At 45.0% G+C, this 23,036-nt stretch overlaps 1 protein-coding gene across 1 annotated transcript; it reads left to right on the top strand.

Moving 5' to 3' along the window:
- The first annotated feature begins 597 nt into the window (after window positions 1–597).
- On the top strand, window positions 598–22,761 carry LOC147456675 (uncharacterized). Its single transcript, XM_086515101.1, has 8 exons — window positions 598–744; window positions 1,095–1,128; window positions 1,523–1,599; window positions 1,671–1,750; window positions 7,428–7,510; window positions 7,586–7,657; window positions 19,864–19,976; window positions 22,672–22,761. Exons 1-8 carry the CDS (start codon window positions 598–600, stop codon window positions 22,759–22,761), a joined length of 696 nt encoding a protein of 231 aa, XP_086371227.1.
- The last annotated feature ends 275 nt before the right edge of the window (window positions 22,762–23,036 follow it).

Genomic DNA, 23,036 nt, shown 5'->3' with positions numbered 1-23,036 from the left:
CTTTTCTTACCAACCTTACCAACCCTCCATGCTCTTGTGTGTGTCGCTTTTTGCATCCCCATTAGTACCATGAGTTCCTGTACTTCCTCATCAATTTTGTCTCGATCGTTGAGGCTGGTAACCCTCACATGCAAGGCCCTCATACGTCTTCGTTGTTCCTTCTCAAGTGTCATGTTGATGATGGTGGGAGTGGGGATTGATACCTCCATGCCTTTGCCCTTCTTTGCGACCGAAATTCACTTCTCCGCTTCCTCCATTTTCTTATGGGTTTTGGTAATCATATCTGTCCATGAAGACGTTTTTGCTTCCTATTATTTCTCTTCTTCCTTGATGGCTTGCATTTGTTCTTTGATTACCCTAAGTTCTTCTATCACTGAGGGTTGGATTTCTCCCTCTTCTAATCCACCGTTGGCTCTTGCCTCGGCTAGGTCTCTCTTGATTGCTGAAATCTGATTCTTGAGGTCTTCAATTTTGGCCCGAAACTCCATTTTCTCCACAGTTCTAAGCTCGGCCTCACTGATTTTCCACTGAAGAAAGATCGCCTTCTCCATCTTCCACTCTTCCATCTCTGTCTTGTACGCCTTCATCTCCTTTTCCATGTTTGCTAACCTCTTGCTGGTAGCCATAAAAGTTGATTTCTTCATTGCTGGGGATGCCGTTGCCTGCAAGGGGCTAGAGCTCTCGGAAACTACTCGGGATGCCATTGCAAGCAAACCACGCAAGGGAGTAGCCCAACAGCACCAAGTATGTTTTCCACACTATGTTTACCACATTATGCATACATAGTTAGGTGGTCCCCCATCAGGTATACATGTTTATTCCATACGCAAAAAATACAATTTCTGCAGTTTTGAAAATCTGAGAATTTCTGTTCTGTTTTTGGGACAATTTCTGCAGGAAAAATCTGAATTTTTTCTCTGTTTTTGGAAAATGCACCTGCTGAATTTCTGCACTTTCCCCAATAATCTGCAGAATTTCTGATTTCCGGCGCGCTGGACAGAACCTCAAACCCACTGCTGCTGCTGGCTGCCCACGCGCTGAGAAAGACCTGCTGGCTGCTCACGCGCTGAGTATGCACAGATGACAACGCGCAGACCTGTTGGGCTGCCCATGCACTGAGACCTGCTGGTATGCACAGATGCCCACGCGTTGAGAGAGAGAGAGAGTCAAGCATTAGATTTCACATACTCTTAAGCCATGAACACTATTATGCCAACTTACACAGCAGGTGACCCCATGGGAATGAGAAAAATGTGTTAGCTTCCGTATTGTGGTCAAGCTATAGGAATTGGTTTTGGAGGCTCAGCTTTTTACTTCAGTAGAGGGAATGAGCCTAAGTAAGAGGTAGGAGACGTGTGGGTTCACTTTAGACATATTCACTTTGAGGATTATGATCATTTATACAACTGCAATGGCATCAAGCAGAAGACTTGAATGTTGCTCTGTGCTATTACACAAGGTTTATCTTAACGTTTTCTGCATGCATTTTTTGATAAGCAAGAACCTTGATATCTGGCTGTAGGTGCCAAGGCTGCTGTACTATGCTTTTCAACAACAGACAGATCTTCCTTTGAATCAATAGAGAGTTGGAAGAAGAAGGTATACAAATTATGACATTTCATTCTCAAAACCTCTTAGTTTTTCCACTAAAGGTGCACATTGTTCTTTAGGTTGAGGAACAGTGTGGAAGAATACCTATGGTTTTGGTTCAAACTAAAGTAGATCTTCTAGATGAAGCTGCTGTTGAGAGGTATTGAAATTCAGGCAATCATGTAAAACTGCTTATTAGATTTCTGATGCCAATGTCATATGTTCCCTTGCTTCCTATTGTGTAGTCAACGTGGATTAAAAGCATAGGCATTCTGGTCAAAATTCGAATAGTCCATTTTTGCCAAACAAAGATGCCATTTTTTGAGAAATTCTGCAAATCATGTGCCATGCTCTACAATTCTTACCTCCTTATATCTTTGGCTCAAGATGAAGTACCTCACAAATATGAAACTAGGTTTTCACTCAGGCGATCCACTTGCAGATATTATTACAATAGTAATCTTGGCTTTATCAACATTCACTTCAAGATCCTGATGGAAAGCAAACAGGATTAGATAATCTGGTAGTCCATCTGCATCTCCCCACGGTGAGAAGTAAGTTGCCTGCATGTAGCAACAGGAAAAGATGCTTCCCAGCCAACAAGGTCACTCTACCTCCCCTCTACAGTGGAAGATACTGCCCAGCCAACAAGGCCCCTCTACCTCCCCCCAACAGTGGAAGATACAGCCCAGCCAACAAGGTTCCTCTACCTCCCGTAACTAATATAGTATGACATTCAAATACGCCATTCAAGTTTCAAACAGTGCTGGTGACAGAGGGCAGCCCTGCTTGATAGGCGCGTTTTGGACGTGGTTACTTGACCTTGTTTGAAATGTCTAAAATTGGAGGTAAGCCTGACGGGTTTGAGGTATGGTCTTTCAGCATTGGATCACACTTTTCACACTCAGAACCATCATTGCAGAGGATAGAGCATGTATCTCCACCCATCTACTAATAAAGCTCATTCTCAAGAATGGGTGCATTTGACTTTGGCAATTTCTGACCAACCATGATAGTGATAATTGCTGGACTCCATGGGGTCCCAAAACTTAAAAATAGGGTGCAATGGTGTTTGCACTCCAAGTAGGCAGAAAACCCTCAGATACAACCCTGTTGAACATACGTGCCAATCGCAAGGCTAGAGTAGCTTGCACATATATCAAGCGCTTTGCAACCAGCTTGTTGTCATGATAAGGGGCCTTCTCATTCTTTGCATCTTTATTGCCTCACACACCATGTCAGTTTTGAAGAAGATAGAAACTCGCTGTGCTGGTTTAGGGAGAAACGAGAGCTTTTGCTGACCTGTTCTATGATGCAATCTGCTAGCAAGTAGCTGTGGATGTAATTAGGATAGGTGGACTATGCTCCTGATCGGTCATGTTTGAGTCCCTACTAAGGTGGTATTCAGACTGCCCGGAAGATGAGGCTGTGCAGGTGTGTATCACTTTGGTGTCATCACACCATTCATTAAAAAGCAGAGGAAAGAATTTGGGACCCACCAATGCAATGGACGTCCTTCTCCCCTCTGACGAGAGACACTCCCGCACACTTTTCATCACAAAAAGTAGGGAGCAAATCGGACCCATGACTTCACAATACTGTAGCTAGTGAGCTAGCCAAAAGCCGCCAATCAAAAGAGAGCTGGGAAGCCTAGACGGGCAGGCATTGATAGCTCTGCGCAGTCAGAATGCACCCTGAGTATTTGCTAATATAACTCCTGCAGGTGGGTGAAAGACACCCTCTCCTTCTCAGATAAAAGTCGGTAAAAAGGGGTGGCTTCAACTTGTTTGTGTGTGATCATTTCCAAGGCAAACTTGATCATGCACTAGGAGAAGTATTCTTACCTAGCCGCAGTTTGAATCCCTCCTGATTCCCGGATGGCAGAGCCCTGGTGAAACTCAACGAGAAACCTTTTGCACTCTAGGGATAGATTGACATGCCGAGAATGTGGGATGGTGGGCCTAATTTTGACTTATGCAGTCGGCCCATTGTTGCTTGTCAGGGGGCCCTTCTTTTCTTGATTGCTATATTAGCCCTTGTTTCAAAAGCGTCCCGCACACCCTATGTGAAATTGTTATCTTCCAAAGATCACAAAGCATTATTGAGCAGATGCGCAGCTGTTGGTCACAAGATCGAAAACAAGGAAGGTCTGGGATCCGCGTGGCTTTCAGCCAGCAACCCTCAAAAGAATTTGCCTGCACATACTTTGGTCTCAGAAGAAGCCTGTCACAACGTTGATTACTTTGAGGAATCAAAAACTCTGTGGAACACAAAAGCCAGTTATAACCCGCTCAGGTAAATCAGCGATGAAGGAGAGTGCCCATAGACCTCACAAGACTGCTCGCTTGCTTAACAAAGCACACAGGCTTCTTAGATGATTGCATCCTCTTTGTAGCATTTCCCTGCTTCCCTGCTTCACGTTGTTCTGAAGGCCTGCCCGTATATGTGCCATTTGTGCGCTCCAACTCCGTCCTCTGGCTTGCATCTTGAGACCTTATGCATCCAAAGAAGCCGCCTATGAATATGGATCAAGGGATGGTGGATAGACTGCTTATGCAAGAGTTACTCCGCAAGGCAGCTCTTTCTATTTGGAGAGAAGAATTGGCACTCTGTTCTCAACCTCACGTTAATCTACTTGTGGGACTTACAACGGGAGCCACAAGCTGTCAAAGCGCGACCCTCTGTGTCACAACTGATCAGGGCCAGGACATGTGCTGCTCTTTTGATCGTGTGCAAATCAAGGGCTTCTATTAAGATGCGGGCAACAAAAGACATGTTGGCATTACACATGGGCCAGCAAAATCACAATGAGATTTTCAGTCAAGGATTGTATCATGCTTGGCATGCTTTGGTCAGTGTGTATGCCATGTGAAGAGCCGTTAAAAAAATGTCAACAATTGCTGGATATGCCCAACCAGGGGTAGGTGGAACTATGCAAGACAATGATGAGTCAGGGGCAATTAAAATAGGGATGATGTGCATTGTAGTGCTTCTGGTTGACATGTATGCTGAATGTCATGCTTTCTTGCAGGCACAACAAGTTCTTGAAGAGCATGATGCTCTGGAGAATGCTCTTGTTTCAGTACGCCTTCTCTTCAAATGCACTTTTTGCAATGTATGTATGACTGGGTTAGGCCAAAGAAACTCGTGGTTACTTTCAGCGAAAGTTTCTCCAAACGCAATCATCTATGCTTGCATCTTGAAGGCGTGTGGTGCTACAGAGGAAGCTGACGTGGGTAAACATATGCATGTTGAGATTATTTGTCGAGAAGTGATGGGAAAACACATGGTGGTTGGCGTGGCATTGCTTCGGTCGACATGTGTGGCAAATGTGGTGTGTTCAAGAAAGCATTAAAAGTGAGAGAAGGATTTGTACCAAAACAGTAGGATACATATTGATTCACGATAATGAGCTACATGAAAAAAACACATCCTTATGGAACACATTAGTCCGTGTGCATGCAAAGTACTGTGCACTTGTCAGAACCAATGAACAGCCAATGGACTGGGGTATCTTGGGTGAAACGGACCAGCACCTTTGCTGGCATTTGCTTACAGAGAGTAGGTGCATCAAGCTGTTCCACTACAAGCTTATAAAGCGTTGCGGGAAGAATTAGAATCAGTTAGTCCACCGAGGATGCCTGTCGTTTTGGTTGCCAGGAGCCGCCTCCACTTCAAGCATCTAAGCATGAGAGTCCATGATGAGGAAACTCACTAACACTCTTTGGTCTAGAGCGATTGAACTATTCAAACACTCAACCAAGAGTCCATGATGACGAAGCTGGTACTCATAAGCAAGAGAAAGGTGGTGGCCATTATAAGCAACCCCATTGCACAACACGTTAATTGTCAAACTACTGAATACGTGGTCAATTTCCTAGAAGACTGGCGATTGTAGAACACCACCATCAATGATCATCCTTTAGAATCGATAATTATTCACTCATAGTAATCATCAGCGAACAATGCTATAAATAGAGCTTTAAAGGCTCCTACATTAGAGAGGACCACACTCGACCTACATGCAGACAATAAGACACCATATTATTCTGCAGTATTCCCTAGATTGCAATCTCATAGTGAATTTGATCAAAGCATTATGCTACTTTTAGCATATCTTGCAATCAAAACACCATTGGCCATTTCAACATTGAAGGCGGTTTTCTGAAACAGAGGGACACATTCCTTTATGATTATTATCTTTGGGGAGGACTATGCCAACTGCTCGCAATCCTCACGTATAGTTTTTTTCTTGTTTGGAAAAATTATACCCCTCAAATTTGTGGAAATTCCCATAATACCCTTGTAATTTTCAAAATTCCCAAAATACCCTTGTGCTAATTTTTACAAGCAATTGCTGGTAATATACAAAAGCATGAACCCATACTTACAAAGTTGGTAGCCAAAGGTAATCACCCACATAACCAAAAATGGTAGCATTTGCATGCGTTAATATGGAGCTATTTTATCTTTGGAGCCCGTAATACCATCGAGAATCCACATTCTGTTGAGTAAAGTGCTTTGGTTTGTATAGAAACTTGTACGATTACCATTTTTTAATAGAGTGCTTTGTATAGAAATGTGTAAAAAGATTACCATTTCGCCATGTTTGCTATTATTGTGAGGAGTAGATTGGGAATTTTGGAAATTTTCAAGGGCATTTTAGGAATTTTAGTCCAAACTTCAAGGATATTTTGGGAACTTTTAAATTACAGCGGTATTTTCGGAAGTTCTACAAATTTGAGGGGTATTTTGGTAGTTTTCCATTCTTTTTTTATTCCCATTGACACACTTTCCGCATGAATTGTGAATGTGGTAAACTGGCTTCAGATAACAAATTGAACTTTACATGTCAAGGTTGTTTCCAAACTATTGGAAGAGATGCACATTGTAAAACACCACAATCATCCTTTAGATTCGATAGTCCTTTAGATTCGATAGTGTAGACCTTTAGAGCACCCTTTGCCAAAAACAATGCCAAGCACAATGCCTTCTTCTAAGAGCTTTTTGGATTAGCAGTCTGCCCACAAATTTGCTTGCAAATTTTTCTTCTTATGTAAGAGGTAAACATAGGTGATTGCATTTGGAAAAAGGTCATTGCTTTGCATTGGCCTCCGATAATCATCGAAACATTCCTTGCCCTGCCCTCTTGGATATACCCAGACAAAAATGTAGCCAAGATACCACTTATCCGTCACAATTTTTGTTTCCCTCAATAAGCCACATTGCATGCATGTTCGCGAAGAAATTATGTGCTATGTAATTTGGCCAAATGCCTTAAAGATAAAGGTATTGCTTATTGGATTTGAGCGACATCATCGCTTTGCATCCTGGGTTGTTCCCCTATTGTTGTTTTTGCGTGAAATTTGTTCACATGGCCCAAGAGCTTGTTGATCCTGCTCGTTTATGCACGTTCTATAATTAGTCCATTCAAGTAGATGATGTTGTGAGAGTGGAGCTTCTCAAGAATTCTTTGCACGTGAAAGAGAATGCCACGTGAGACATACATAAAATTTTAGTGGATATGAAGTCATATTCCACTTTGATACTTAAGATTGGAACCTGAGCTGGATCTCAATTGCCATGTGCATAGGTAAAATTGGACCAAAAGTGATCATGAGGACCAAGTGATTACAATTTTGTTATCCTTAAAGCTATCAATGAACATGATAGAAGATTTCATCTTAGACGACGATGGCTTGCTTTCCTCCGTGTGCATGATATGTTAAGTCTTGCCCTTTTAGTGCATATTGGAAGCCATTTCAAGGACACTAAACAAGTGTCATTGATCACACTAAACAAGGCCATAACACCATACTAGTGAAAACTCAATGCAGACATGAGAGTGAAGCTCTTGCGGAGATCCTTGGAGTTCGGTTCTACAGGATATGTGCCAAGCAAAATCTCTACATTGCAGAAGGTACCTGTTTCTTCTATCTGATCGATGCATTTATCAATTTCCACTTCTCAAAGTGTTTTCTTGATATGCGAACAGTGTTCGAGTATTTGGCAGAACTGTATTTGCGATGGGATGTACAATGTATGCAAACTCCAAGAATTGTGATCGGTAAGTCCCCTTTCTAACTCTCAAGTTTCAAACAAGTGTCTTAATTTACTAGTCATGTTGGGTCCCTCGCTTGGACGGAGCCTTCTTATATTAAGCAGTCAAAAATCAGAGCAAGCTGAAAAGGGGCCACAATGATCTCTCTCTCTCTCTCTCTCTCTCTCTCTCTCTCTCTCTCTCTCTCTCCCCATTTATGCTCCCTAACTGGCAGGTTCGAGATTCTCTTCATGCCCTCTGAAGGATTCATCACATTCACCACCCTCACAAAAAGGGGCAGCCGGATCCGAACCTACACCTTCATAAGTTTGCCCAAAAATAGGGCAGCCACATCCTGGAGTTATTTTTATTTTGTAGAATCTTAGGGAGTGCTAGTACAAAATTCCCTTTCAATCTCTCAAATTGAAAAGGGGCAAACTTTCCATTTTTCCAAAAATGGAAAAGCGAAAGCAACCGCCCCCCATCCCCCTCTCTCTCTCTCTCTCTCTCTCTCTCTCTCTCTCTCTCTCTCTCTCTCTCTCTCTCTCTCTCTCTCTCTCGTGCGCACGCGTCGCTCGCCAGCGCGACCTTACTACTGTGTATCGCCACTGTGGACGCTTGCGACTCTGTTATCACCCCCGTGATGCCGTTGGCAACCTAACCAACTGTAACCTTTGTGTTCGATAAAGTAATTAATGAATGACGCCGGTCGTGTGAGTAGGCCATGCAAAGGTTACAGTTGGTTAGTAGCTATTAGCTGCTCTTGTAAGCAAGCACGCCAGGCTGCTCCCTCTGTCTACCTATTTAAAAAAAGGAAAAATTGCCAAAATACCCCTCTAATTTGTGGAAAATTCCCTAGATACCCCTCAAATTTTAAAACTTTCCAAAATACCCCCAATATTTTGTCATAAATTTTCAAAATACCCTTCAAATTTTCCAAAATTCCCAAGGTACCCCTGGTTGTGAGATTAAATTGCTCCAAAGATATAAAAAATTGTAGCTTTTCATAAGAAGATTGATTGTCTATCAATATAAGATGCTAAAACTAGAATTTGAGTTGATTATGTAGGCTTTGGAGATGAATCGCTTCATTATTTTTAGACATTATTGCCTTTTTTGCGAGGTAATTTGGGACAAATTATATGCTAAGCACTCAAAAAATGGATCTCAATTGTAAAAAAGGAATGAAGATTAGAAAATCTTGAAAAATCCAACCAAATTGTATACAAGGGTATTTTGGGAATTTTCGAAATTTCAAGGGTATTCCTCATTTTAGAGGCGTATTTTGGTAATTTTTTCCTTCGAAAATATAAATTACCATCTACCTTTTCCTCTTCCCGTCGCCTTGCCGCACCTGCCTACCTCCGCCTCTGCGTCACCGCTTGGTCCATCACCTGGTGACCCTTGCCCCTGCGTCACTGCTTAGCAAGCTCGCGCATCTTCGAAGATTCTGCTCGTTTTATGAATAAATATTAGCTAGTACTTACCTCCTACTCTCATGCATGATAATAAATCTAACATGGTGCATACACTAGGCTGGTTCAAACTGCCGCGCCAAGTAGTTGAGCTATGTAGGCACGTCCACTGTGGCAGAGAGTGGTTAGAGAGCCCACAACCTATCACCTTTTTAGGGTCGAATGCGGAGAGGGCTTGAACTCACCACCCCAGATAAACAAGAGTAGCCATGATGCCCAATCGCACTTCATACCCGCTTTGCCTCAGTTCTAAACTTTGAGCTCATCCGTGGACATTGTGTAGCAGGCTACAGTCACTTTCATAGGACGCACAATTGGTACAATTGGTCTGGTCTGGTTCACACTGGACGGACTCGCTGGACAGTGACACGTGCCAGGGATACGAACGATGGTCTAGTGGACATCGTGACCAGGTCACCACCACCACTCAGTTTGGAGATAGACTTAGATAGCTGACATTTCTGAGCCGTTGGTGATTCTTTATGGTTGTACATATGAGTAGGAGCCATTGGTGATTCTTTATGGTTGTACATATGAGTAGTAGTTGTTGGGTCATCACTTATCTTCTTCATATAGGGTCCAACATCGTCGTCTAGAGTAGCGAGTCTATACACACAGCACGTCTGCACCATCCCTGCACATCTGAGCCTCGACACCCTCATTGTATCCATGAGTTCTGGGCTGGAGCTGAGTGTGCTGCCACGCCAGAGTCTATATCAGTTCTTTGAGATAGTCGAGTCCATATGTTATGGTCTACTGTTGAGTCTCTGTGTTGATCAGCTGTTATCTATGTTTCCTTTGTTTTCATTCTGTTTTGAGTGAGAAGTCACGCACATTGCACTAAGGAGTATCCACTGTAGAGAGCACGACACACTATCCACGCTATAGGTGCTCTCATTTTCGGCATGCCCGGTGGGACCTCAACTGAAGTCTCACTCTCTGTTGAGGTGCAAATCGAGGAGCTAGCTGGGCTAGCCTCGCCTACTTCGCCTTGCCCAGTGCAGCCTGCTGGTCTGGTCCAGTTTTCATCCTAGACAATGTTTCTCGCCCTTCTGGTCTGGTCCTCTCTCGCCCTCGTCCAACCAAGTTCTCGTCCCTGGTCTAGCCCTTTCTCTTCTCTGATCCAGCTAGGTAGTTTAGTCACTTGCCTTGGTCTTGGACCAGGTGGTCTAGTCACTTGCCCTGGTCTAGAGAGTCTAGACCTGTGTTCATTCAGTTAGTTAAAGGTCTTCTTGCCCAAAGTTTGGTTGGGTTTGTGGTCACTGCATGACACATACAAGGCGGCCATTAGAGCGTCAAAGCGCACTACTGAGTCCTCTGAAGTACTACAACAGAAGACATCAACCCTTGGTACCTAGTAGAAGTCCACCAACCTCATCACCCATACCTCCACATACGGCATCATCCATTCCTCCATCCGGTTCCACATCTCCCAGGTCACCTTCCCCAGTAAAGCTCTCTCCCATTTTGTTGCAGCAAGCTATTGAGCAACGGGCTCCTGAGCAAGAGGCCATGGAGGCGTTGACCAGTGTTTTGGCCAAGGTAAACATCAAGTTTCCTACTTTCAAGGGACTCTCCTCAGAAGATGCAGACGACCATGCAAGGAGGTTTGTATCTCTATGTAGAGGTCGTGGTCTTAATAGAGAAGATGCTTATTTGGTGTTGTTTCCATCAACATTGGATGGTTTAGCAGAAAAGTGGTACAATCAGTTTGCAGAGAATCACTTTTTAACTTGGTCATCTTTAAGACAACAGTTTTTTGAAGCTTTCAGACCAGGGGACTTCCAAGAAAGGGTTCTAGATGAGTTGGCCAACCTGATGCTTCAGCCCAAAGAGACTTTTGTAGAACTCATGACCCGATCAAAGTCTCCGGTCACCAAGCTTCCTCAACCACTAGGTGAGTTCATGGTCAAGGAATGGGTAGAGAAGGCTCTTCCAAAGACTTCTCATCAAAAACTGAGAGAGAATCTCCGACCTGATGCCACCATGGAGGAGTTTGTTGCGGCTGCTACTAGGATAGAGGGGTCAAGGAAGCTGTTTACCCACTCTTCTCAGGTAGAGACTGCCTCTGTACTCTTGGAGAGTCCATCTGATTCTTTGACTTCTTTACGTAGAGAACTTGAAGCCCTAAAACTACAAAACGCTCTTCAAGAGGAGAAATCAATCTCTCTTAGACAGGAGAAACCCCCACATCTCGAGGCTTTGGATCGAATCAAGAGAGAGCTAGAAGAGCTTCGGTCTCAGTAGGAGACTAAGGCTATGGTATAGTGCAGCTCGTGTCGCTCTCTAGGACACCCTCCACAGGCTTGTCCCCTTCGGGCCTATTGCCACTTCTGCAAAAAGTCTGGGCATGAAGACAAGGATTGCTACTATATCAAGGGATTGCGACAAATACAACAAAGTCTAGGTCCTTCTCTCCAACAAGCGCTAGCACCAACATCCAACATGGTTTCCCCCTATGGCCATCAAAATTACATGCCACCTTTGCTCAATACCCCTACTGTCCAATGTGTGTCAAGTACGTTTCCGTCTCAAAATTTTTATACCCATGCTCCTTCAGCTCCCCAGAGCTTCTACACCTGAGCCTCCAACTCCGTGCCGCAACAAGAGCAGCGACCACCTCGTCCCGTGTTTCGTCCGTCTAATCGGTCCATCTTATGCTACAGATATGGAGAATATGGGCATTACCAAAGTAAGTGTCCTTTACCTGAAGGGTCTCCTCCTTGCAGACATTGTCTGGAGTCTAAGGACCACTACAGTAAGGATTGTCCCAAGCAAAGGGCATCCTCATCTTCAGCCCCAACTCAAAACCAACAAGAATTCACATTCCCGAAGATCAATCTGATCGCAGTGAACACCACCCCTCAGCCATCACCTGCTACTCATAAAGTTCGGCCACAACACGTGGGGGAGCCCGCTGGCATACTCACTCGGGCACAAAGAGCAGCTCTTGGTCGTCTCAGCTTGCCAACAGGTCCATCTCGTCCGTCTCCACTTCCACAACTTGACCAAACTGGTGAGCCCTTCATTGGTGCTAAGAGTAGGCCAGTCTCTATGCTTTCGAACATTGATGGAGCCTTCTTAGCAGCAACGGCTGACTTGGAACAAGTCAAAGTTCCAGAGAAAGCCTAGATTGAAGGAGCTAAGCCTACAGCGGAAGCAATCTTAAAGAACACCTTTCAACAAGTGTCCCTTTATGAGATGCTTCGGTTAGATGCAATCCTCAGAAGTGACACCCTCTCAGTCATTTAGTCTCTGTACCCGGGTGTGAGGCCTAGTGGTGGGCATCTCTTTGTACAGCTTTCAGAGTCTTACATGATTTCTTATCCAACTGCTCCCCTCACCGACTACAAAAATCCTCGTCTCACTGTGTCTATTCTTGGGCATCATAGTGGATGGTGGATATGGGATCAATCTGATGCCAGGGTTTACTATGTTGGCTTTAGGTCTGTAGCCTACCCGCCTTGCTCCATTCACTGTTACATAGGCGGACGAGAGGACAATCTATCCAGTGGGCATAGTAGATAAGGTGCCTTTGAAGGTACAACACTTCACATTTAGCTTGGATTTTGTGGAGGTCAGTCTTCCCCAAGTGAGGGAGGATTTTCTTTGCTTATTGGTAGGCCATGGTTGCGGCATACTAAGGCACTTCATGATTGGGGAAACGACGCATGTGGATACATACTCCTGGCTCCCCCATGCAACCAATTCGACTCGAAGGAGGTATGGATCAGTAGTTCATCACAACTTGTTGTCAGTACAATCCAACCCCGACCCCGAGCAACCTATCCCACCTGACAGGTATAATAAAGACCTGCTGGCAGTGGTTGGAAGCTACCACATCAATGCCGTGCTATGTGGTCTCTATTCAAGCCTCACCTGTGCCTGTAACACTCTCTCTCCCGGCTCCTCAGGCTGATACCAGTGACCCAAGTAATACAGCAGGAAGTGTGTCAGTCAAAGAAGCAAGTGTGTTAGTCCCTGATGACCATGATTCAAGTGTTCCTCTGATTAAAGCCGTCGGCCTTGGTGAACCTATAACACATCAGCGGAGGGGGAAGAAATCTCCTCTGTATGAGTTCGCCAACGTTCCACCTCGTCCTCTAACATCTCTTGGGTCTGACGCCCCGCCCACTCAAAAGCACTCTGCTGTGTCTGAAGACTTACCCTTCGAGGAGCTTCCACCAGGATGGTTACAAGAGGAGTATGCGGAGTTTCCAATCAATCAAACACGAGCCCATGATGTCTCGAAGCTCCAAGAGGCAGCTCACTCTTCATCTTCTGAGGCACCCTCTCCAGCTACACCTCCTGACCCAGTCAAAGAAGTCAACTTGGGCGATCCTGACAACCCTCAGTACGTCCTCTTAGCAGATTGGTTATGGGAGCATCCTGCGTTACTCAATTAGGTAGTCTCTTTCATACACTCTTTTAAAGATGTTTTTGCGTGGTCCTACAAGGATCTGGAAGGGATCCCACCAGAATTGGATGTCCATACTATTCCTCTGGTTGAAGGGGCTAAGCCTGTCATCAGAGGCCGAGCTTACAAGCTCAACCCAAAGTATGCAGAGGCTGTCAAGTCAGAGCTAGAAAAAATACAGGAGGCAGGGATTATTGTACCTGTAGAGCACTATGAGTGGTTATCACCCATGGTGATAGCGCCTAAGAAGCAGTCTAATAAAATCCGTGTGTGCGTAGATTACCGCGCTCTGAACAAGGTAACTATCCCAAATGGTTTTCCCACACCTTTCACTGAGCTGTGCTAGAAGATGTAGCAGGGCATGTATTGTACAGTTTCATGGATGGGTTCAGTGGATACAATCAGTTGGGAATCCATCCTGGTGATCAGGTTAGAACGGCTTTCGTGACTCCCTGAGGTATTTTTATCTACACTAGAATGTCGTTTGGGTTGAAAAACGCTCCACCTTCCTTCAATCGAGTAGTATATCTCATATTTTGTCCTTTACTTACGGATCAACTTCACATCTTCATGGACGATTTTTCGACCTTCTCAGGTGCTCAATGTTCAACCCTAGTGGAAAATCTAGAGGAGCACCTCGCTCAGCTCTCTGCTGTCTTCCTCAAGTGCAGAGAGGCACGCCTAAAGCTCAATCCTAACAAATGACATTTTTTAGTCACTGAGGGCACACTTCTAAGCCATGTGGTGTCTGCCAAAGGTTTAGTGACTGACCCAGAGAAGATCGTGGCCATCTTGAAGTTACCATCTCCCATCAACCCGAAAGGTGTTCAAAGCTTTGTAGGCCACACAGGCTATCATCGCAGGTTTATACGAATCTATGCACAGGTGGCTCAACCATTGACCTGACTCACTAGTGTTAGTGTACCCTTCTAATGGTCAAACCTGAGGCTGAAGCATTTGCATACCTCAAAAAACGCCTCACTGAAGCACCTATTCTAGTGGCTCCAGATTGGTCTCTCCCTTTTCATGTGCATATTGGTGCCAGTCAACTGGCTGTGGGTGCTATGCTGTCTCAGCCTAGTAAGGAGTACAACCTGGATCGCTTTGTTCTCTATGCAAGTCGCCTGCTCATCGAAGCAGAGCGCAACTATAGCACCACTAAAAGGGAAGGTTTGGCTACTGTGTATGCTCTACAAAAACTTCGCCATTATTTATTAGGGATCCACTTCACAATTATTCCTGATCATCATGCCCTGCATTATCTGCTTAATAAGCCGCAAGTTGCAGGTCGAGTAGGACGGTGGCTACTCTTATTTCAAGAGTTTGATTTCGAGGTGATACTCAGACCAACAAACATCATGTCCTTGCTGACCATCTCTCGCGTTTAAACTAGTGAAGCACTACAGGGGTTGAGGATGACTTTCCCGATAGCAGTCTCTTTAAGGTGGATACCACTCCGGAATGGTACGGCGATGTTTTGCATTTGCTATCTATTGGCTTGTACCCAGAGAATGCGTCTCCACTGCAGAAGAGACGACTGTTGTTGAAGTCTAGGCCATTCACTCTAATTGGAGGCCAGCTCTACAAGTCAGGACCGGATTGTGTTCTGAAGCAGTGTGTCTCCCCTCATGAAGTTGAGTATATTTTGGAGGATGCCCATAGTGGTCCCACTGGTGGCCATTACCCTGGTCATATCACTGCCCAAAGATTCTCCAGAGTGGTCTATGGTGGCCCTATGTTTTTCGGGATGCAATTGCCTATGTGAAAGTATGTGATGTGTGTCCACGCTGTGGATTCAAACTAAGCAAGTAGTCCAACTGTCCTCTGCAGGTCTCTATGGCATGGCAACCCTTTGAGAAATGGGGCATGGATTTTGTGGGTCCAATTACTGCCCCCACCCAACTAGGTAATCGAAAGTATCTACTGGTGGCTACAGATTATGCAACCAAGTGGGCAGAGGTACTGGCGACAAGTGATTGCACTAGCAATACTGTAGCCAAGTTTCTATATAAAAATATTTTGTGCAGGTTTGGTTGTCCCTGGAGATCACCAGTGAGATAGGGGAAGTCACTTTGTCAATGAACTGATCTCAACCTTGCTCGCCAACTACAAGATTTTTCATCGTAAGTCTTGTTCCTATTATCCCTAGAGCGAATGAGCAGGCCGAGAGCACCAACAAGATTCTGATAGCCCTTCTGTGGAAATCATGTCATCTCCATCCAGCGTCTTGAGCTCAAGCTATCCACGGCCCCCTTTGGGCATACCGAACTTCTTTCAAAGCCACAACCAATCACACCCCATTTCAAATAGCTTTCGGTTTGAAAGCGATAGCACCCTTCGAATTCAACTCAGGATGAGTAGGCAGTTTGGGTGCCAATGGGGACTTGAGGTTGGCATCTGTTCTCTCGTCTCTACCTTTTGGATGAAAGCCGAAGATTGGCTTCTCTGGCCCTGCAAGCAGAGCAGCTTCGTCGCAAAGCATGGCATGATCGCCATCTCCGTAAGCCAAAAATCATGCAAGGATCACTAGTGCTACTTTATCAAGCTCGATATTAGAAAAAAGCAAAGAAGTTGGTTCTAGCCTGGCAAGGACCATACAAGGTGTAGGAGATTCTACCCCAAGAGGCAGTACAATTATCCACCCTAGAAGGAGTTCCGCTACCCTTAGTCAATGGGTCTAAGATCAAATGCTATCATTCTGTAAGCTGACGGTCAAGGTTCTCGAATCAAGTGGTGATCTTACTCGCCGCCTCCTCAACTCTATGTTGATCTGGATGTTCCCCATCACTATCTCATACACCCTCTCCTTCTACTACTTTGGACCCTCTCCTTCTGCTGCTTTAGTGGGCATGATTTTAGATTTTGTAAAACTCTCTCCTTCACTCTGTGTTAGTATCTCATGTACCCTCTCCTTCGGCTGCTCTAGTGAGCATGTTATAGATGTTATATGGCTCTTTCTTTGTGTGTCGGTCATATTAAAGTTGGATCACTCTTGTTGCGATTCACTTTGAGGTTCTCAGTTAAGCTTCTAATGATCTCTAGCACTCCTCACATGACACTAAGTTCTCTTCTTCTTCTTCATTTGGGTATCTTGTGGTGTGCCATTTACATGTTCATTAGCAATTTAACTTCGCATTTTCATCTTCCACGGATTCTTTCAATGGGTTAGATTACCTTATTCTCTGCATTCTTGTTAATCTTCCCATGTTGTTGCTAGTCCATTTACCTGCTTGATGCTTCTGGTGTACTCACACATGCCCTCGCCCTCGCCCTCGCCCTCGCCCATGACTTCTGGTTTCCCCTTGCCCTTGCTGGCCTCGCCGCGCACCTGATGGCCTCGCCCTTGGTTCGCCCATGCTGGCCTCGCCCTTGATTCGCCCATATGCTAGCCCTCGTCTTCGCCCATGCTGGCCTCGCCCTTGTTCGCCCTGGACCTCGCCCTCGTCTCTGCTTGGCCTCGCCCTCGTCCTTCACAGCCCCCTTTTCGCAAGCCATGTAAGTTTTAAATCTGACCTAGCATTATTTTTCACCTCAGCTAAAGTAAGCTATCAGCGTATTAAGTTCAGCCCGTCACCTTAGCCAGGACGCTTGTGAGCTCCTCCATGGCTGCCTGTTCAGGAGCCTGTTGCTAAAGAGCTTGCTGTAACACAGTGGTCGAGAATCGTATTGGGGAAGGTGACCTGGGAGGTGATGAACTGCTTGAGGGAGTGGAGGTAGCTACGTGGGAAGGTAGGGGTAAGGGGGCTGGTGGACTTCTAGCCGGTACAAAGGGTTGGCGCTTTCGATGGTAGTACTTCAAAGGACTCAGTAATGGACTTTGTTGATCTTTGGACTACCTCGTATATGTCATGCAGTAATCAGAAACCCACCCAAGATTTAAGCACTAAGACTTTTAATATACTTGGTCCAGACTCCACTAGAGCAGTGCGAGTGACCAAGACGAGGGACTAGACCAGGACGAGTGACTAGACCAGCTGGTCTATGACTAAGCTTGACTACTCTAGTCCAGACTAGCAGACTGACACAAGCTTAAATGAGCTAGCTCCTCGACCTGTAGGCGCAACCAAGTAAAACTTCAGCTGAGGTCCCACCGGGCGTGCCAAAAATGAGAGCACTTGTAGCGAGCATAATGTATCGTGCTCGCTACTGTGAATGCTCCTCGATGCAATGTGCATGAAATCTCACTCCAACAGAATGAAAACACTGTAGACAATGAACAAGAGAGAAACAAGGGACTCAACAATAAAACCTGAACAACATGAGACTCGACTGACTCCAATGAACCAGTACAGACTCTGGCATGGTAGCACACTCTTTTCCAAGCCCAGAACTCACGGGGACAATGGGGGTGTCTAGGCTCAAGTTATGCAAGGAGAGTGCAGGTGTGTGGTGTAGACTCGACACCACGCTAGACTCAAGACTCATAAACCCATCTAGGACAATGTCTCCAGACTAAAGCAAATGTCAGCATATATACAACCCAAAAGGGGCATAATGTATCGTGCTCGCTACTGTGAATGCTCCTCGATGCAATGTGCATGAAATCTCACTCCAACAGAATGAAAACACTGTAGACAATGAACAAGAGAGAAACAAGGGACTCAACAGTAAAACCTGAACAACATGAGACTCGATTGACTCCAATGAACCAGTACAGACTCTGGCATGGTAGCACACTCTTTTCCAAGCCCAGAACTCACGGGTACAATGGGGGTGTCTAGGCTCAAGTTGTGCAAGGAGAGTGCAGGTGTGTGGTGTAGACTCGACACCACGCTAGACTCAAGACTCATAAACCCATCTAGGACAGTGTCTCCAGACTAAAGCAAATGTCAGCATATATACAACCCAAAAGGGGCAACCATTGGATACCTCAAATATCTTTGACTGACCAGCTGCACCTATCCCCAAACTATGGCGGAGAAGAACTAGCCACGGTGTCCTCTAAACCACCACTCTTGCCACGTGTCAAGTGCACCAAGTGTGAACCCATGACCAAGTGTAAATGTCTTCTCTTTTCATGTAGAGTGACACTATAGCCCAACTACAGAAGCAAGGTTTGGAAGGGAGCCAACTGCTAACCTGTGTTGCATCAACTGGAGATAAGACGGGACAGGAGTCATGGTGAATCGTGAGCAATTGAAAGGGAGGGAGGGAGGGAGGGAGGGAGGGAGGGAAGGGTGGGAAATGTCGCCACTTGGAATCTCCTCCTCGAAATCCCTTCATCGTTCCCCCTAAGCTCTCCCGCACTCAGCTGGCGGTTGCTGTGCCGCACTACTCTCTTTAAGGAGCCTTTATCTCCCTCGTCATAGCTTCCCTTGCAACCACGCCCAGCTGGTCCACATGCAGCACATGCTCGAGTTGTTCGCCTCTGTCCATCCGCCCTATCTAGCTGCACTAGCCTCCCTCAGCCCCTCTTCGTCCGCAGGTTCCTGAAGATTTTCTGTCTCCACTATCACCTTGCCTAGTGTCCATAGCCTGCTAGTAGCAAGAAAGGGTCCAAGAGGAGTTGTTCTCCACTCGTCCCTCCAGTAAGACATTCTTGAAACAGTGGTTTGGACCTCAACCCCATTTTTCTGTGAGAGAGAGGGCACATATTTCAAAAATCCGCCGACGCAGTTGAAGAGGGGCACTGTACGTGAGTGTGTGCACACAGGGATTCAGGGACACTGGCGAGACAATTGACCCTCTCTCTCTCTCTCTCTCTCTCTCTCTCTCTCTCTCTCTCTCTCTCTCTCTATACATGTGTGTGTGTGTCCCCTACACATGGGCAATGTTGGATCTCAAAGAGGGGGGTTGTATAGACTAGGATGGAGCCACAAGGTGGTTGTGAGGATGGAGCCACAAAGCAAACAAGAAGTTTGGTGAACTATCTACAATGTTTTCAAGTCCAATAATAGGTCATGCAATTTTATATTAAAACATAACAAAAATTTCATGTGATTATGGGCACATATTTAAACTTACTATCCCTCATCTCCCCTTAACTTAGCAGGCCTTCATACCTCCTCACCTTGTTTTTGTTGTGTTGTTTTGGGTGGTTTTTTTTCTGTTTAGCCCTTCAAATCTATGCTTTAATTCCCTGTCCCTCCTTCATTTTACGTAATTTTCTTTTATGAAATAGGTAAAGACCAAATGGCAACAATGTAAGGCTTTGTATGCCCTTAATATTAACATGTGGGAAATGATAGTCTTCTATAGGTAGGCAAGATAAGCGGTTAACGAGTATATTCTCCAATTTTTTTGTTTTAATTGATACTTTTGTATTTTAAAATTGTGTAGACAAGTTGATGGTTTCTTTTATGTGGTACAATTGATGGTTTTTGGTTTTTTATAATGTGTAGGACGATCAAAGCAATTTGTAACTCTCGAAGAAGAAAGGAATTCTTCAAGCTTTCGTGAAGAAAATCCTCTCTTTAACAAGTCAAACAATCAAAATCCAAGCATCGATGCAAATGTACAGAATCCAAAAGACCCTAAAAGAAAAAAATGGCATGATTTGCAATGCTTTATCGCATGAAGTAATGTTGTTAGGTGGTGTATTCGTGTGCCTCTTGAAGAAGGCAAGAGCAATGCTAAACCTTTGGTAGATTCGGGGTCAACGTATCTATGGCGAAGGCCATAGTGTTTAGTTGTGCAACTTTGAAGTGGTGATCTTTCAAATCATTGGTCTCTTTTTTAATGCCAAACTTGAAGCATTGAGCTCGAGAAAACCCTTACATAGATGTACATGTCGCACACTGCTTAGATAGATTGAGAATTAAACGGTTTTTTTGTTCCTTCACCCTCGTGCTCATTTATTAAAGCCTCTATTCAAAAAGCGAGTCATCTTAAATGATTTGACATTTCTTATGCTGTTTAATAAATTTAATATTTTTAGTGCTAATCTTTGTCGTGGGTTAAACCATATATGAGAGAGAGAGAGAGAGAGAGAGAGAGAGAGAGAGAGAATAAATAAGAAGAGGACAACCTTCTTGTAGATCTCTTAAGTTTAAAAGGAGGAGGTTGAGCCTCGTCACTATATGGCACGGCTATGGCTTAGGGGGGATCTAGGGCCCAAATTTTTCTTTTGGGGGGGGAGGGGGGGGGGGGGGGGGGGGGGGGGGGGGGGCGCGAGGCGGCTTTAATTTTAGCCATCGGATCATGCAGTGAACTGGGGGTGAACTAGGGGCGGGTAAACTAGGGATGCTTGAACTGGGGGTGAACTAAGGGTAAACTAGGGGCGGGTAACTAGGGTGTGATCATGTGTCATGCCAACATGGGCAGCGACGCGCACTAGCGTGGTGGTAGGGCATTCGTGTGGCAACCGAGACGTCCCGGGTTAGACCCACACCTCGTGAGGCGGGTGAACTAGGGGGGTGAGCTAGGAGTGAACTCGGGGCTCCATTTTTGCCCCGAGTTCACCCCTTAGTTCATCGAGTCGACGGACGACTGAGATTGCATTGCGATTTTTGCTTCTCTTTCCTACCATAGATCCCCCTTGGCTGGAGTCGTGTCATACAGTGACGAGGGAAGTTGAGATTCTGTAGAGATCGATCTCCCACGTCTGGGAGTGGGTGCCTAGTGGGAGTGTGCTACGTTCTGGTGATGTTGTTCACAGAGAAGGTAGTGTGTCCATTGCATGTCCCCTCTAGTGTTGCGTTTTAGGGCTGAGAAGGTCATGCTTGGGAGGGCGTCGTGAGACCTTCAGGCCGCCGAGGGCTTCCCTCAATTATTACTCGGCGTGCTTACTATCCAATAATAAGCGCTCTTTTATTAGCTCTCTCTTTTGTGCTATTAGTTGGCGTGCTAATTATCTACATAGTGAGCATGTTTTTTCCAGTACTTGCGGGGTTAGGTTTGTGGATCACACTGAACTCTCCGTGCACGATTTTGTGATGGAGAAAAGATCCAAACCATTGCGTGCGGATGCGGTCCTGAGAGTAACGGGGTTATCCAAGGGCCCGTCGTCACGCCAGAGTGGAGAAGGTGTTGAAGCTGACAAGGCACAATAGGCTGGCTGAACGACCAGTGACGGATGCAATCAAAATGATTTAGCCGAGATTAATAAAGACGAACTAAGAGGTCATAAAGCATAGATAGAGAAAAAACTGGCGGAGATTCTAAGTGCACTCTCCTTGAACAAAAGATCGCTTGACGAAATGGAGGCACAGATCCATGATGCTTCCAAAGGGGATATGGCCTATCAAACTCTTAGAGAAATGCTCCCACAAAGGGTGGAAGTGGAGGATGTCCTCACTGTCGTCGTCCCACTTGCTCTGATTAAGAGGCAACTTGTCGAGCTTGCCAACTCCACATTTTGGTGTTCGGTTTCATGGGTAGGGTGTCTGCCAAAGCTGAACTAACAAATTGGCTTTATAGATTCAATGTCTTGAGTCGATGGGGGATAAAGCGTTGGAAAGAATCAAGGAATCTATGCTTCTATTGTTGGAATGGCACAGAGCAACACTAAGGAATCCGGGACAAACTTCAAAAAATTCATCACCATTTGATTTTCTTGCTGCATCCTCTTTTTGGTGATCCGAACTATATGAAACAAATTCTGGAGATGGAGTTCCTACTCCCTAAATGTCATCTGAGTTATAGGCCCTCTACTGCTTGTGGCATTATTCTCTAGTCCAGTATCCCTTTGGCACTTTGCATCTAGATGAGCATTTCTTTGAACTGGACCCTAATGTATTTCATGCACTGGTATGTGGGTTTAGTCCCAAGTAGCATTTCCAGTTGTAATCCTAAATTATGATTTTAAATTGTCAGTCACTAAGTTCTTCAGAAGTGGATTTACTGCCACATCATCAGCAGTAACATATCAATCAGACACTTTGTCTAATACTTGCACGCAGCTTGGATGTGGAGGTAATTATTTACATACTGCCTGATTATGATAGCTCATGGATTTCCAATCATGTGTCATCCGCCTGGCCCCCACATATAGCATATGAAATCTCTCCAAATCTGAGTAAATTGTTTCATCATCTAGATATATCTAAATTTGGAGATTCTTTTGCTTCCTCAGGGACTTATTGAGTGTGAGCAATTCAATGTAATGGGTATGGTCAGGCTTTAGTCAGATTCAATTGTGATGGTCTTGCCCTTAATATCCTTTTTCTAACTCTGAGATATATGTTGCCCATCTTGTTGTTGGTTCATAGGAGGAGTTTGTTGTTGAGAGTCGTCTGCAGGTGGCGCTTGGTCCTCATGATGATCGTCCTTTGCCTGATGTGAAGCCTGATTTACAGTAGGTGTGCTGACTCACTTGTAGCCGACCATGGGGTGTCATCATCATCATCGTTGTCATTGGGCGGCTGCTGGGCGGTTGTTGCCCCCCTAGCTTGTCTTCTTCATAATCATCATCCTTATTTTTATGGTTGTCCAGATATTCTGATAGGGCTTCATTGACTAGTGTTGTGTTGAACTCATGGCTTTGTCTTGTAGATCCGACTAGATAGATTAAATCACATGTTCCAAATTCTGGAGGTTGAGTTTCAAATTGCCATCCTTGTCCATGATTTGTACT

Source organism: Adiantum capillus-veneris, chromosome 6, assembly GCF_014529385.1.
Source record: "Adiantum capillus-veneris isolate H3 chromosome 6, ASM1452938v2, whole genome shotgun sequence".
NCBI classification, from domain to species: Eukaryota; Viridiplantae; Streptophyta; class Polypodiopsida; order Polypodiales; family Pteridaceae; genus Adiantum; species Adiantum capillus-veneris.
Note: the sequence above shows the minus strand (reverse complement) of the source record. Positions and strands in the feature narration are given on the sequence as shown.